The sequence below is a fragment of the Schistocerca piceifrons genome, chromosome 11 (genome assembly GCF_021461385.2).
Source record: "Schistocerca piceifrons isolate TAMUIC-IGC-003096 chromosome 11, iqSchPice1.1, whole genome shotgun sequence".
In the NCBI taxonomy this organism is placed as follows: Eukaryota; Metazoa; Arthropoda; class Insecta; order Orthoptera; family Acrididae; genus Schistocerca; species Schistocerca piceifrons.
The window spans coordinates 10,917,435-10,933,041 of NC_060148.1; the positions used below are offsets into that span (position 1 = coordinate 10,917,435).

The 15,607-nt window shown below is 41.5% G+C and overlaps 1 protein-coding gene across 1 annotated transcript in view; it reads right to left on the bottom strand.

The window, feature by feature from the left end:
* Positions 1–1,175: 1,175 nt before the first annotated feature.
* The window catches only part of LOC124720212 (Golgi integral membrane protein 4-like), a 140,723-nt gene continuing 126,291 nt past the window's right edge, over positions 1,176–15,607 (bottom strand). The window contains exons 10-11 of the mRNA XM_047245535.1: positions 15,149–15,270; positions 1,176–1,351 (exon numbers count right to left, since the gene is read on the bottom strand). Coding sequence (XP_047101491.1) covers positions 1,176–1,351; positions 15,149–15,270 — 298 coding nt within the window. The remainder of the gene's footprint in view (positions 1,352–15,148; positions 15,271–15,607) is intronic.

The window sequence follows — 15,607 nt, forward strand, 5'->3', positions numbered from 1 at the left end:
TTTCGTTAAATGTCAGTGGCACAGAAGTAAGATTTTGTGCACAGGTACAACTCAAATATGTTTGTCTAGCCGGTACACAAGAGCTCGAAGCCCAAAAAGTTAGTCAAAAAGTTATCCCTGTAACAAGAAAAACAGTTTAGAGTAGAAATGTAAGGTAGTAAGTAACCCAGGGAAGAAGGTAAGTAACAAAAACATCTGCCCACGACACACACCAATATTAATGGCTTACTTACTCCCATTTGCACAACTCAAAGACTCAATAAGGGCTAGTTTCTGAGCTCATATCCTTTAATTTGCTCAAAATTGTGAAATGTTTGACACAAACTTATAAGCTATAAGACACAAAAATTGTAGATGTGTCAAAAAACAGTACAAAATGAAAAATAGTGTCATCTGTCGCTGCCCCTTTTGTTGTTTTCTTAAGAGAAAGAAACATGTACAGATGGAGGATTCAGTTAAAAATTAGGGTCTTCCGTGCTGGATTAACAAGAAATTCACTTAATACGTGAGATCATTGAAATACCAGCTGCAGAATGGACAGGAACACCCACAGATAATTACTTCTATATTGGCACTTCTTTCCAGTGTCGCTCGCAAACACAGACGAAACGATTCAGCTCCAAAGCTGACAGTGACAGAATCCTCCACGAAGGCTTCTCAGTGTTAGAGCCGCACCATTTCCGATTCGAGCCTTCCAACACGTCCTTCACCGTGTTCGTCAGGAGGTGAGGACGCCGAATACACACGGAAAGATCCAGTCTCGGTTCGAGCGTGACCCAGCTCGGACACCGAGAAAACTTTATACCGAAGCGAAAGAAACCACTCGAGTACAAAAGCGTGATGTGTGAGATGCCTCACAACCCACAAGAGGCTAACTAGAGAGCAGCGCGGAGTCCTTATGCCACCGTTCCCACCGTCACCTGCGGGAGAGTCCGCTGGCCATACCGAACCTCTCCCGCAACAACCCGCACTGCGACAAACTCTTTCTCGGAAAATAGAAGAACTGATTTTACACAGAATCAATTTCACAGTTCTCTTAACACGGACCAGTTACACACAACAAGCTTAACACACGGAATAGTTCTATAAAAATATTCAGAAACTCATTTCACACTCTTGAGGCTAGCAGTCAGAAACGTGAAGACGTCCTCCGTCACCTCCACAGTCGCAGTCGCCTACTTCTTCGGGTTGACCATGACGGAGTCGCGGGGTCCCACAGGCAGCGGCGGCTCGCGCACGCCGGCGACGGCCGCCCCCGCGGGCTGCGCCCCCGCTCGCCCCGCGCCGCCCCTCGCGCCCTGTCGCTGCTGGGCACCCTCGTTGTAGTCGATGTGGTCCATGTCGTCATCTTCTGAAATGGTAATATTTTTGTTTCGTTTGCTGCTCTCGAATGAGAAGCCGGCAGCTGTCACTTAATGCCAGTTTCTCTAACGTATTATATAAGCACGGTCCTCAGCTGCAGTATCATTTTGCAGAGAGTGAGTGCAAAATATTTGGCCACAATATTGAAACTATAGAAAGGGGCTGAAAAAATAATCAGGTCAATTTAACAAAACTGCTCGAAGAGTCGGGGATTCCGACTACACCGTCTGAGTACTTCTATCAATCTATTACTCTAACGACCGTATTTGCTATCGTGGAAGGAAAACCGGGCGTAATTAATGTATACTGGAAAAAGAATTAAGAAAAAGTTTTAAACAATGTTTTTTTACTATGGAATCAGACAGTAAAATAAATTGTCAATGGAGCCAAAAGAGGTGATGAAAACCAACACGTTTAAAAAGACAGTTAAAGCATACCTGGTACATACTACATAAAGTAGGCAGTGCCCGACAATCGGTCTTTCCTTCTCATCCTGTACGGTAACTCTCCCCTGACCGCAGTTCTGGGTGACTTTCCCAATATCTACCCCTTTTCTAGACCTCTCCAGTCCTTTTCCTTCATTCCTTCCCCTACAAACCTTCTGCCTGAAGAAGAGCCACTGGCTCCAAAAGCTTGCCAATTATGTCCCATCTATTACATGCATGTTCTGCCGCCACTTGGTGAGTAGACTTTTTATCTATCCAATTAAATAATTTTGTGAATAATTGATTGTTTTCATTGTTAAATAAGTGGTTGGCAAGAAATAGAAGGTAAAACACATTGTCATAGCACAATATACTTTTTGAGTAAGAGTGTGTAAAAAAAAATTGCCATGTGAGGAGCTCATGTAGCACGCATTTCTGCTGTTAGGCATGTATCACACAGCTCACTGCCCGTTCAGTGCCGCTGTGTCGTCAACCTGGCTCGTTCTGTTCACCCGCAGTGATTCTTTTTGCTAGTGCTGTGTTGTCCTTGTTTCGTTTTTTATGGTGGTAAGTATAGGTGAACAACCTGTAGATGTGAAATTTTGTTCTCTGTTCGGTGAAAATGCTGCTGAAACTGTTTTCATGTCAAAAACAGCTTACCGAGATGACGCTATGAGAAAAACTCAAGTGTACGACTGGTTTGATCGATTTAAAAATGGAAACGTCTCGATTGATGACAACCCTCATTCTGTACATCCGTCAACTGCCCGAATCAACGAAAATATTGGAAAAATTCCAAGGGCTCGTGCTCACAGACTGTCGACATAACTGATCAACTGCCAGAGATTAGTGGTTGTCTTGGAGCTTAGTTCAACGAATTTTAATGGAAGATTTTGGAATGAAAAGACTGGTTCTTCCACCACAACAACGCCCCTACACACACACACACACACACACACACACACAAACTCTCTGTTAGATGGTTTATGGCTAAAAATGGCATGGTTCCACTGCCCCATGCACCTTACTCACCTGACCTGGCTCTGTGTGACTATTTCTTATCTCTACACATGAAAATGGGCACGAAAGGACTCCAATTTGGCAACACTGAAGTAGTCAAGAAAAAAAACAAAAAATGTTTCGAACTTTGGAAGCACTGGTGGGACAAATGTATTAGTTGTAACGGAGAGTATTTTGAAGCGAGTAAGATGGTCTAGTAAACTATTTGAAAATATGTTCCTTTTAAAAAATAATTACCTTTTTTTTGGGTATGCCAAAATAAATACATGTTACTAGAAAACTGTATGCCCTACATATGTTATGCAAAACTCTAGCCTCCTCTTTACTTCCTGATCTGCACACCACCTCCATTACGAAGAGATTGTAAAATGACAAAACGCCAAGAAGAAGAAGAAGAAGAAGAAGAAGAAGAAGAAGAAGAAGAGGAGGAGAAGCACAGAGAGCGGCAACTGGACAGAGGTTAGAGAGTGGCCGCACCAACAGATTAAGCAAAGCTTCCGATATCATTTCACCGTATTTCAGCCAAACATAGATTTGTAGAATTTTAGAACATGTTTTTTGCTCGCGTATCATGTCATTTCTGGAAACCCAGAATCTACTCTGTAGGAATCGACACGGATTCCGGAAACAGAGATCGTGTGAGACCCAACTTGCTTTATTTGTTCACAAGACCCAGAAAATATTAGATACGGGCTCCCAGGTAGATGCCACTTTCCTCGACTTCCGGAAGGCGTTCGATACGGTTCCGCACTGTCGCCTGATAAACAAAGTAAGAGCCTACGGAATATCAGACCGGCTGTGTGGCTGGATTGAAGAGTTTTTAGCAAACAGAACACAGCATGTTGTTCTCAATGGAGACGCGTCTACAGACGTTAAAGTAACCTCTGGCGTGCCACAGGGGAGTGTTATGGGACCATTGCTTTTCACAATACATATAAATGACCTAGTAGATAGTGTTGGAAGTTCCGTGCGGCTTTTCGTGGATGATGCTGTAGTATACAGACAAGTTGCAGCATTAGAAAATTGCAGCGAAATGCAGGAAGATCTGCAGTGGATAGGCACTCGGTGCAGGGAGTGGCAACTGACCCTTAACATAGACAAATGTAATGTACTGCGAATACATAGAAAGAAGGATCCTTTATTGTATGATTATATGATAGCGGAACAAACACTGCTAGCAGTTACTTCTGTAAAATATCTGGGAGTATGCTTACGGAATGATTTGAAGTGGAATGATCGTATAAAATTAATTGTTGGTAAGGCAGGTGCCAGGTTGAGATTCAATGGGAGTCCTTAGAAAATGTAGTCCATCAACAAAGGAGGTGGCTTACAAAACACTCGTTCGACCTATACCTGAGTATTGCTCATTGGTGTGGGATCCGTACCAGGTCGGGTTGACGGAGGTAACAGAGAAGATCCAAAGAAGAGTGGCGCGTTTCATCACAGGGTTATTTGGTAAGCGTGATAGCGTTACAGAGATGTTTAGCAAACTCATGTAGCAGACTCTGCAGGAGAGGCACTCTGCATCGCGATGTAGCTTGCTGTACAGGTTTCGAGAGGGTGCGTTTCTGGATGAGGTATCGAATATATTGCTTCCCCCTACTTGTAGCTCCCGAGGAGATGACAAATGTGAAATTAGAGAGATTCAAGCGCGCACAGAGGCTTTCCGGCAGTCGTTCTTCCCGCGAACCATACGTGAGTGGAACAGGAAAGGTAGGTAATGACAGTGGCACGTAAAGTGCCCTCTGCCACACACCGTTGGGTGGCTTGTAGAGTATAAATGTAGATGTAGATTTCACTTTGTCACCACAATCTTCATTCCAAAACTTAATACAGGCACAAAACCAATGCTATCAGTGTCCAGTTTGTGTGCATATGACTTCATAAGCCACATTATCATTATGATACGGAAGAAAGCTGACATCTGGTATTGGTAGGTTCAGCTGACACACAGCATCTTGGAATGGACATAGATTTGCACATTGTAGAAGGGGTAACACATCTGTTGAGAAGCCAGAACTGGAAATGAGGGGACTATAATAGTGGACACTTAGTGTAGATCGAATTACGGTCGAAAGAATAATCTCGAAATTCCGTTCCACAGCTTTCGATCACTGTACGTGACAACAAAAGGCAGCAAAGAGATCGCAATGGTTGTTGTTGTTGTTGTTGTTGTGGTCTTCAGTCCTGAGACTGGTTTGATGCAGCTCTCCATGCTACTCTATCCTGTGCAAGCTTTTTCATCTCCCAGTACCTACTGCAACCTACATCCTTCTGAATCTGCTTAGTGTATTCATCTCTTGGTCTCCCTCTACGATTTTTACCCTCCACGCTGCCCTCCAATACTAAATTGGTGATCCCTTGATGCCTCAGAACATGTCCTACCGACCGATCCCTTCTTCTGGTCAAGTTGTGCCACAAACTTCTCTTCTTCCCAATCCTATTCAATACTTCCTCATTAGTTATGTGATCTACCCATCTAATCTTCAGCATTCTTCTGTAGCACCACATTTCGAAAGCTTCTACTCTCTTCTTGTCCAAACTATTTATCGTCCATGTTTCACTTCCATACATGGCTACACTCCATACAAATACTTTCAGAAATGGCTTCCTGACGCTTAAATCAATACTGGATGTTAACAAATCTCTCTTCTTCAGAAACGCTTTCCTTGCCATTGCCAGCCTACATTTTATATCCTCTCTACTTCGACCATCATCAGTTATTTTGCTCCCCAAATAGCAAAACTCCTTTACTACTTTAAGTGCCTCATTTCCTAATCTAATTCCCTCAGCATCACCCGACTTAATTACACTACATTCCATTATCCTTGTTTGCTTTTGTTGATGTTCATCTTATATCCTCCTTTCAAGACACTGTCCATTCCATTCAACTGCTCTTCCATGTCCTTTGCTGTCTCTGACAGAATTACAATGTCATCGGCGAACCTCAAAGTTTTTATTTCTTCTCCATGAATTTTAATACCTACTCCGAATTTTTCTTTTGTTTCCTTTACTGCTTGCTCAATATACAGATTGAACAACATCGGGGAGAGGCTACAACCCCGTCTTACTCCCTTCCCAACCACTGCTTCCCTTTCATGTCCCTCGACTCTTATAACTGCCATCTGGTTTCTGTACAAATTGTAAATAGCCTTTCGCTCCCTGTATTTTACCCCTGCCACCTTTAGAATTTGAAAGAGAGTATTCCAGTCAACATTGTCAAAAGCTTTCTCTAAGTCTACAAATGCTAGAAACGTAGGTTTGCCTTTCCTTAATCTTTCTTCTAAGATAAGTCGTAAGGTCAGTATTGCCTCACGTGTTCCAGTGTTTCTACGGAATCCAAACTGATCTTCCCCGAGGTTGGCTTCTACTAGTTTTTCCATTCGTCTGTAAAGAATTCGTGTTAGTATTTTGCAGCTGTGACTTATTAAGCTGATAGTTCGGTAATTTTCACATCTGTCAACACCTGCTTTCTTTGGGATTGGAATTATTATATTCTTCTTGAAGTCTGAGGGTATTTCGCCTGTTTCATACATCTTGCTCACCAGGTGGTAGAGTTTTGTCAGGACTGGCTCTCCCACGGCCGTCAGTAGTTCCAATGGAATATTGTCTACTCCGGGGGCCTTGTTTCGACTCAGGTCTTTCAGTGCTCTGTCAAACTCTTCACGCAGTATCATGTCTCCCATTTCATCTTCATCTACATCCTCTTCCATTTCCATAATATTGTCCTCAAGTACATCACCCTTGTATAGACCCTCTATATACTCCTTCCACCTTTCTGCTTTCCCTTCTTTGCTTAGAACTGGGTTTCCATCTGAGCTCTTGATATTCATGCAAGTGGTTCTCTTATCTCCAAAGGTGTCTTTAATTTTCCTGTAGGCGGTATCTATCTTACCCCTAGTGAGATAAGCCTCTACATCCTTACATTTGTCCTCTAACCATCCCTGCTTAGCCATTTTGCACTTCCTGTCGATCTCATTTTTGAGACGCTTGTATTCCTTTTTGCCTGTTTCACTTACTGCATTTTTATATTTTCTCCTTTCATCAATTAAATTCAATATTTCTTCTGTTACCCAAGGATTTCTACTAGCCCTCGTCTTTTTACCTACTTGATCCTCTGCTGCCTTCACTACTTCATCCCTCAAAGCTACCCATTCTTCTTCTACTGTATTTATTTCCCCCATTCCTGTCAATTGTTCCCTTATGCTCTCCCTGAAACTCTGTACAACCTCTGGTTCTTTTAGTTTATCCAGGTCCCATCTCCTTAAATTCCCACCTTTTTGCAGTTTCTTCAGTTTTAATCTACAGGTCATAACCAATAGATTGTGGTCAGAGTCCACATCTGCCCCTGGAAATGTCTTACAATTTAAAACCTGGTTCCTAAATCTCTGTCTTACCATTATATAATTTATCTGAAACCTTTTAGTATCTCCAGGGTTCTTCCATGTATACAACCTTCTTTCATGATTCTTAAACCAAGTGTTAGTTATGATTATGTTGTGCTCTGTGCAAAATTCGACCAGGCGGCTTCCTCTTTCATTTCTGTCCCCCAATCCATATTCACCTACTATGTTTCCTTCTCTCCCTTTTCCTACACTCGAATTCCAGTCACCCATGACTATTAAATTTTCGTCTCCCTTCACAATCTGAATAATTTCTTTTATTTCATCATACATTTCTTCAATTTCTTCGTCATCTGCAGAGCTAGTTGGCATATAAACTTGTACTACTGTAGTAGGCGTGGGCTTCGTATCTATCTTGGCCACAATAATGCGTTCACCATGCTGTTTGTAGTAGCTTACCCGCATTCCTATTTTCCTATTCATTATTAAACCTACTCTTGCATTACCCCTATTTGATTTTGTGTTTATAACCCTGTAGTCACCTGACCAGAAGTCTTGTTCCTCCTGCCACCCAACTTCACTAATTCCCACTATATCTAACTTCAACCTATCCATTTCCCTTTTTAAATTTTCTAACCTACCTGCCCGATTAAGGGATCTGACATTCCACGCTCCGATCCGTAGAACGCCAGTTTTCTTTCTCCTGATAACGACATCCTCTTGAGTAGTCCCCGCCCGGAGATCCGAATGGGGGACTATTTTACCTCCGGAATATTTTACCCAAGAGGACGCCATCATCATATAATCATACAGTAAAGCTGCATGCCCTCGGGAAAAATTACGGCTGTAGTTTCCCCTTGCTTTCAGCCGTTCGCAGTACCAGCACAGCAAGGCCGTTTTGGTTATTGTTACAAGGCCAGATCAGTCAATCATCCAGACTGTTGCCCTTGCAACTACTGAAAAGGCTGCTGCCCCTCTTCAGGAACCACAGGTTTGTCTGGCCTCTCAACAGATACCCCTCCGTTGTGGTTGCACCTACGGTACGGCTATCTGTATCGCTGAGGCACGCAAGCCTCCCCACCAACGGCAAGGTCCATGGTTCATGGGGGGGGGGGGGGGGGGTCGCAATGGTTAGGTGAGTTAATTACAGTTAATTACAGTCCAATTGATGATTACACAACACTTATTACAGTACATACACACATTTGCAATTATGATTATTATTGAATATAAATTAAAAATTAATAATGCAATACTCTTTAAGCTACAGCATCGAACTGTAGCTCCACATGTCAGCTAGCAGCACAGAGCGTCACTCTTTACACACTTGCCAATAACAAAAATTATAGCAAATTTAATTAGTGCACAATTACACACGTGTGCCAGCACTCGGGCTCCGCCACACTTACGTACAGTACGAGGTGCCCGTACGCTATTCCTGTGCTCTGACAGAACTCGAGTGGGACTGAAATTGAGGGAGAAAGGATATCAGTGATAAGATTTGCAGATGTCACTGCTGCACTCAGTGAAAGTGATGGAAAATTGCAGGCATTATTCAATGAAGCGAACAGTCTAACTAGCACACACTGTGAACTGGGAATAAACTGAGTAAAGAGGAAAGTAATGAGGGGTGGCAGAAATGAGACTGGTGATAAACTTAACATAAAATTGGGGATCACTTAGTACAAGAAGTGTAGCAATTCTTGGAAGCAAAGTGATAAGTGTGGGACAAAGCAAGTAGGGCACAGAAAGCAGACTAGCACAGGCAACGAGGGCACTCCTGGACAAGAAAAGTCTACTTGCTTTGAACATTGGTCTTAATTTGAAGATGAAATTTCTAAAAACGTACATTTGGAGCACACTATTGTCTGAAAGTGAATCATGAACTGCGGGAAAACAGAAAAGTAGAGTACTGAAGTGTTTGAAATATGGTGATATAGAAGGATGTTGAAAATTAGGTAGCCCGATAAGACAACGAATGAAGTGGTTCCGGCAGAATCATCGAGGAAAGTAATATATGTCAACGTTGGAAAATGACTAGGAGAAGGGCTATTCTGATTTAAAAAAACCACTCACATAACATAATGTAAGTTTAAAGATTAAATCAGTTTGGAGCCTATTTTACTGATTATTAAAAGAGCCACAAATAAAGAAGATCAAAAATTCAAAAATTGTGCAAGTAATGTATAATCCTGACACGTCAATTAATAGTGTGCAGGGAGTTGTCCACTTTTTCTGTTTTATTAGCGGATTTCTATTTTTGTGTACAATTTACATTTTAATTGATAATTCATGTTTGGTTGTATTTACACTGTCGTGTGACACCATAAAGTTACCAGCAGAGTAAGGCACTTCTTTAGGTGTGCTGTTTATACTTGTTGTTATTGTTAAATCTTAATGGTGGTCACTTTCATTAAAACTGTTCGTTCATTAGAATCTGAAATCACTGAGACAGCACAACAGGGTCTAAATGCTCACAGTGAGTTTGCTGGAGACACTCAGAGGGGCAGGGTCAGAGTTACTACACTGATTGGAGACTCCACAGAGTTATAATGTGTTAACATGTCCAAATGGGACGAATGAGACATGGGTATCATCATGCCGTCAAATACGATAAAAAATTGTTAGTCTGCACTCTAAAAAAATTTTAAAAAATAAAAAAATTTATAAAGAATATTGTGTATTCTTGACATTTTGGCCTGTTAAATTGTGGCATATTGTACAATCACCACTATTTATGTATCTGATTTCTTGGTTTCAATGTAATATTTTACGTACATTAAGAACTTTGCACCTCTGACTTCCCACGCCAGATGGCGGTTACTGTGGTATAACAAATTCTGTTATATTTGATGTTATTTGTATATTTTTCTTTTTTATTAGTCCTGCAACCTTATAATTTACCTGTTGATTTTTATTCTTGCACGTTTTTTTTTAAGTTGCTTTGAAAATAACACGCCAGTGTTATGTTGGCAAGATGTGCATTTCCCCTCCCTTGTTCCTATGCATTTTTAATGTACACTTTTAAATTTTAAATATTCAATTAATGATTTGCAAGTGCACATTTGGTATTTTGTGATAATCTCTTGCCAAATAAAGTAATTTTAAGTCTTCATGTGGCACATGTCACATAGAGGGTGTTCCAAGTCCCTGTCACACCGAGATCTGATGTATAGGTGAATGTAAACAGCAGCTTCAGTTATTGTGATCGTTTCATAGCTTCTGTTTCTGCTAATAACTAGACACTGGAGCCGATGAGATTTAATTTGTACGCTAAAGGTATGTTCTTATCAACAGTTGGTTTATACTCAGGTGTATTTGTGGTCTCTCGTTTCTTATTCACTGATCGCTATGTGAAATGTTTCACTTCCAGCACTGAAAATGATCAATATGTGATCGAAAATCGATTTTGCTGTTAACAAATATCAAAATTACAGCCAATGTTGACCTTCCTTCTGATTTTAGAGTTACTACAGGTAACATTCAGACGTTTGAGCTTTGAGTGGAAAGTTGGCCGCACTATTTAGGACTTTTTAACTTTTCGTTGCAGAGGTGAGGGGCTCGACACATTTTCCAGGCTGTTTGGTGATCGATTTCGAGTGCTCGTTAGGATGTCAACTGCCGCACATTTGTGAACATGTGGAGCTTTGGATTCGAAGATTATCTGCTGCAGTCTGTGATAGTTTCTGGTGCACCACATGGACTTGATATTTATTTTGTGCTACTTATTTTTAATGACAAACAATATTAAACCTTTCAGTTTACGCGAAAATGTAGCGCCCCCCCCCCCCCCCAGATATTTCAGACATTAAATAATATATGCATATTTTATTACACATCTCTCTCTCTCTCTCTCTCTCTCTCTCTCTCTCTCTCTCTCTCTCTGTGTGTGTGTGTGTGTGTGTGTGTGTGTGTGTGTGTGTGTGTGTGTGTGTGTGTGTAGGGGTTGAGGGAGGCCCAGTAACATAGAATCCATACCTTAAAGTCATTACTCTCTGACAATTATACTAATAAATCATTAATATCGTTAAACATACTTCAACACTCATGGCTCATGGCACTACTATTAATCCTCTGGTATTCATTCACCTACCATTAATGTGCACGTACACATTTTGAACAATCGACCATTCGTCGGTGTAGATAAGGGTATAAATGCGAGCCCGCACGACTGGCAATGTCACCTATCTGCACGAACTCGCCTCAGCTTTAGAAGTGTGGCAAGCTTGCATTTGCCGATTACAGAGGGATGAGCTACCAGCACAGGTAGCTAGACTCACCCGGAGGCTGTTTTTCAGACACATACAATAGAGAGGCAGGGGTACCACCACGGTCCTGACGTCAGAGGCTCACAATGATGAGTGAACGAATAGTGCAACGTAAGTTTTGAAATTGGCTATACCTGTAAGTAATTATATGCCTGCAAGTTTATTAACTTTTAACTATATCTTGTTGTTAGATTACGTGCAGGTGTCTTATCTCTGTAAAATTGTTGTTGGGTGAATAAACAATTAATCTTCATATGGTTTCACTAAGGGAAGTAGTCCCACTATCACTGAGAACAGAAGAAATTGTTCTGTATCCATCAAAATAATTCTGTCACTCGATTTCCCATAAAATGTTGCGCAACATCAGTCTCGGTGGGATATACTGATGTTTTGTTCGTAAAATTACGTTAAAGAACTCAAATTGTTTCCACAATGGAATGAATTGTGGATAGCTCAGTTGGTAATATCATTGCTTGCAAATGGCAAAATTGTGCACGTTTCAGTCAAATGTAGCACAAATAGAACGTCGTCATAAAACATTATCTTTTGGACAGTACACTGTAAACATAATTTCACTCAAAGTTGCAGAGGGATTTTGAGGAAATATTCTTATCTATTTCCAACTCTTACGAAATAGGTGGCACAACTCAAATGGGAAAATTAGCACCTCAAAGATGATCTACTTATTGTTGTTGTTGTTGTTGTTGTTGTTGTTGTCTTCAGTACTGAGACTGGTCTGATGCAGCTCTCCATGCTACTCTACCCTGTGCAAGCTTCTTCATCTCCCAGTACCTACTGCAGTCTACATCCTTCTGAATCTGCTTAGTGTATTCATCTCTTGGTCTCCCCCTATGATTTTTACCCTCCACACTGCCCTCCAGTACTAAATTGGTGATCCCTTGATGCCTCAGAACATGTCCTACCAACCGATCCCTTCTAGTCAAGTTGTGCCACAAACTCCTCTTCTCCCCAGTTCTATTCAATACCTCATCATCAGTTATGTGATCTACCCATCTAATCTTCAGTATTCTTCTGCAGCACCACATTTCGAAAGCTTCTATTCTCTTCTTGTCCAAACTATTTATTGTCCACGTATCACTTCCATACATGGCCACACTCCACACAAATACTTTCAGAAATGACGTCCTGACGGTTAAATATATACTGGATGTTAACAAATTTCTCTTCTTCAGAAACGCTTTCCTTGCCATTGCCAGTCTACATTTTATATCATCTCTACTTCGACCATCATCAGTTATTGTGCTCCCCAAATAGCAAAACTCCTTTACTACTTTAAGTGCCTCATTTCCTAATCTAATTCCCTCAGCATCACCCGACTTAATTCGACTACATTCCATTATCCTCGTTTTGCTTTTGTTGATGTTCATCTTATATCCTCCTTTCAAGGCACTGTCCATTCCGTTCAACTGCTCTTCCAAGACCTTTGCTGTCTCTGACAGAATTACAATGTCATCAGCGAACCTCAACGTTTTTATTTCTTCTCCATGGATTTTAATACCTACTCCGAATTTTCCTTTTGTTTCCTTTACTGCTTCCTCAATATACAGATTGAATAACATCGGGGAGAGGCTACAACCCTGTCTCACTCCCTTCCCAACCACTGCTTCCCTTTCATGTCCCTCGACTCTTATAACTGCCATCTGGTTTTTGTACAAATTGTAAATAGCCTACTTATATGGTGTCATAAAACTGCAGCTGGAGATGGAAACAGAGAAAATGCAGAATATGGTATTGGGCAAACAGTGATTAGAGATGAACAAAATATCTGATGCCATAGACATATTAAAACAAAGACTGTGGTAATTTTTAGATTAAGGTTTAACTACAAGGAAAGTTTCTGCAAGATGGTGCTGCTTTTGTTGAATCACCATAATAAAATTTTAAGCTCAGTTCCAGAGCTAGCAGAAAATAATAGTACGGTGCCGTCCTCTACATAAATGGGACCTCGACGGCCTGGCTGCCAGTCGTCGACTCACCTCGAAAGATGTTGCCCGCAGTTAGCAATGAAACGTCAGGACGAAGTATTTTTACAGATCGACCACAGTCTCTCAGCTGGAAGTTTTAACTAATAATAAATAACATTAAATTAAAGAGTGTCCACCTACTTGCAAGAAGACAATTTTTGCTTCATTTAATCCCAAAACAAGTTTCATCACAGTTGTGGCAACCTCAACCTCAGTCAGTTTTCATCTTTTTTGTTTCTGAAAATATATGCACACAAATTTTGTGTAGGTTAGGAATACAGAGAGATCTAATATTGTTGTTTTGATTACACGTGTATTTTATTATTTTTGTTACATTGTGTGTGCTCTGTTGCTTCCAAAAGAAATCAGCCACCAGTAATACAGCGTGTCATTTGCAACACAGCAATATAAGGGCAATGTCTGAACTGAATTTTTGTTTAGAATACAATCCTGACACTGTGTGTTCTAGTGAAATAGTAGCATATGCCCCATTTCTTACTGTTGCTGTAGTTGACCTGTCCTAAGCTGTACTTGCTTTTTATTTGCCTACCAATTGTGGTGGTGTTTTATGTTTGAAACAACCTGTAGATATAATTGAAAACAACATCACCCTAGTGGCATAGAAACAGACCTCGAGGTTTTAAAATCTACTACTTATCTCTGCACTTCTTATTAACAATATAAGAAAATTACCACATCCAAATAGCTATCACATAGAGCAAGGAAGTTATCAATCATCAAGCAGTACTCTGCAACAGAGTATTATTGAACACATTATCAAACAACACACAGAAAGTCATCAGTCATCAAACAGTACTCTGAGGACAGCATTTAGTACTTCAGGGAAACACTCGACACACAATAAAACTCCCGTGTGCAAACTCGGTGGCTGCCAATCGAAAACAAAATTGTTAAACAAACAAATGTTGAGGCTTATCTGAAATGTGAACGTGCAGTGAAAAGTGTGTCTAAGCGACAGCCGATAGCAATGCAGTATCATCCAGAATTCACCAGTGACCACAAGGAAAAGAAGCAAGTCTTTTTAAAAATTCCCAGCATAATCAATAGCAAGTGACACAAAATAGTTTTCCAAATCAAAACCTCACAAAATTTTAATTTTATTAGACAAACAAGAAGTGGAAGTAATGATACGTCAGCTACACGAATGGTAAGCTAGGTTGTATTCCAAAAAAAATATTCAAGTCAGACGTCATCCTAACATCCCTGCTTTGCAGATGTCAAGCTCTATTAATTCATACTTGTGGCTGATTTCTGCTGGCAGTTACAGAGCACACACAAAGAAAAAAAAGTGAACTATATATATGATCTAAATGCTACCTACATCAAACTTGTACGTATACTTTTCGGAAACCGTAAATGAAAATATCCCACTGAGGTCGGCACAGCCGTGGTGAAACTCATTTCTGGAATAAACGAAGCAAAAATTGTTATCTCGGAACAAGGAAGACCCTCTTTAGTTTGTCGTTAATTTTGTTAAACGTCACATTTGAAAATCTCGAAAAGGAAAAGGTAGTTAACATTCCGCTCTCAGTGAGGCCACTGGAAATGGATCACAAACGAGTATCGTACCGCATGCTGCCTCCGAAGTGTCGCAGTTTTGCCGACTGGCAGCACGCGAGCCGCCGTGTACGCACCTTCCTCCTCCCCCTCCTCCAGGGCGGCGGGGTCGTCCCGCGGCCCGTCCACGGCGGCGTCGACGTTCCCGCCCGGGGGCGGGCCGCGGCCCCCCCGCGCCGGCTCCTGCAGGTAGTCACCGCCCCCGCCGCCCCCGGCGTCCTCGTCCTCCTCCTCCTGCTGCTGCTGCAGCGGCTCCTCCTCCGCTTCCTCGCGCCTCCCGTCTCGGGGCCTGCGGCACACGGCGACCCGTCACTCGTGTCGCGTTTCCGATTCTGCACGTCTGAGCGTACGACACTGTTGAAAATTTAACTGAAGTGCTTCTACGAGAAAAAAGGTTCATTCAGTCCAGGATTTTAAAAAAAAGAAATAGTTCAGTTTTCTCTGGTGAAGAGTTTGGGTGGAACTGTTGTGCTCGAACTGGCGTGACCCGTCTGCCTCGACGGCCTGATGTAACCACGTAGCTAGTCAGACAACGTGATGACACGGTTTACCACTCCTAGCTGCATCTGCACTTGCCTCAGCACAGAACGGCGTTTAACGAGGGACGTGTCTGTACAGTATACACC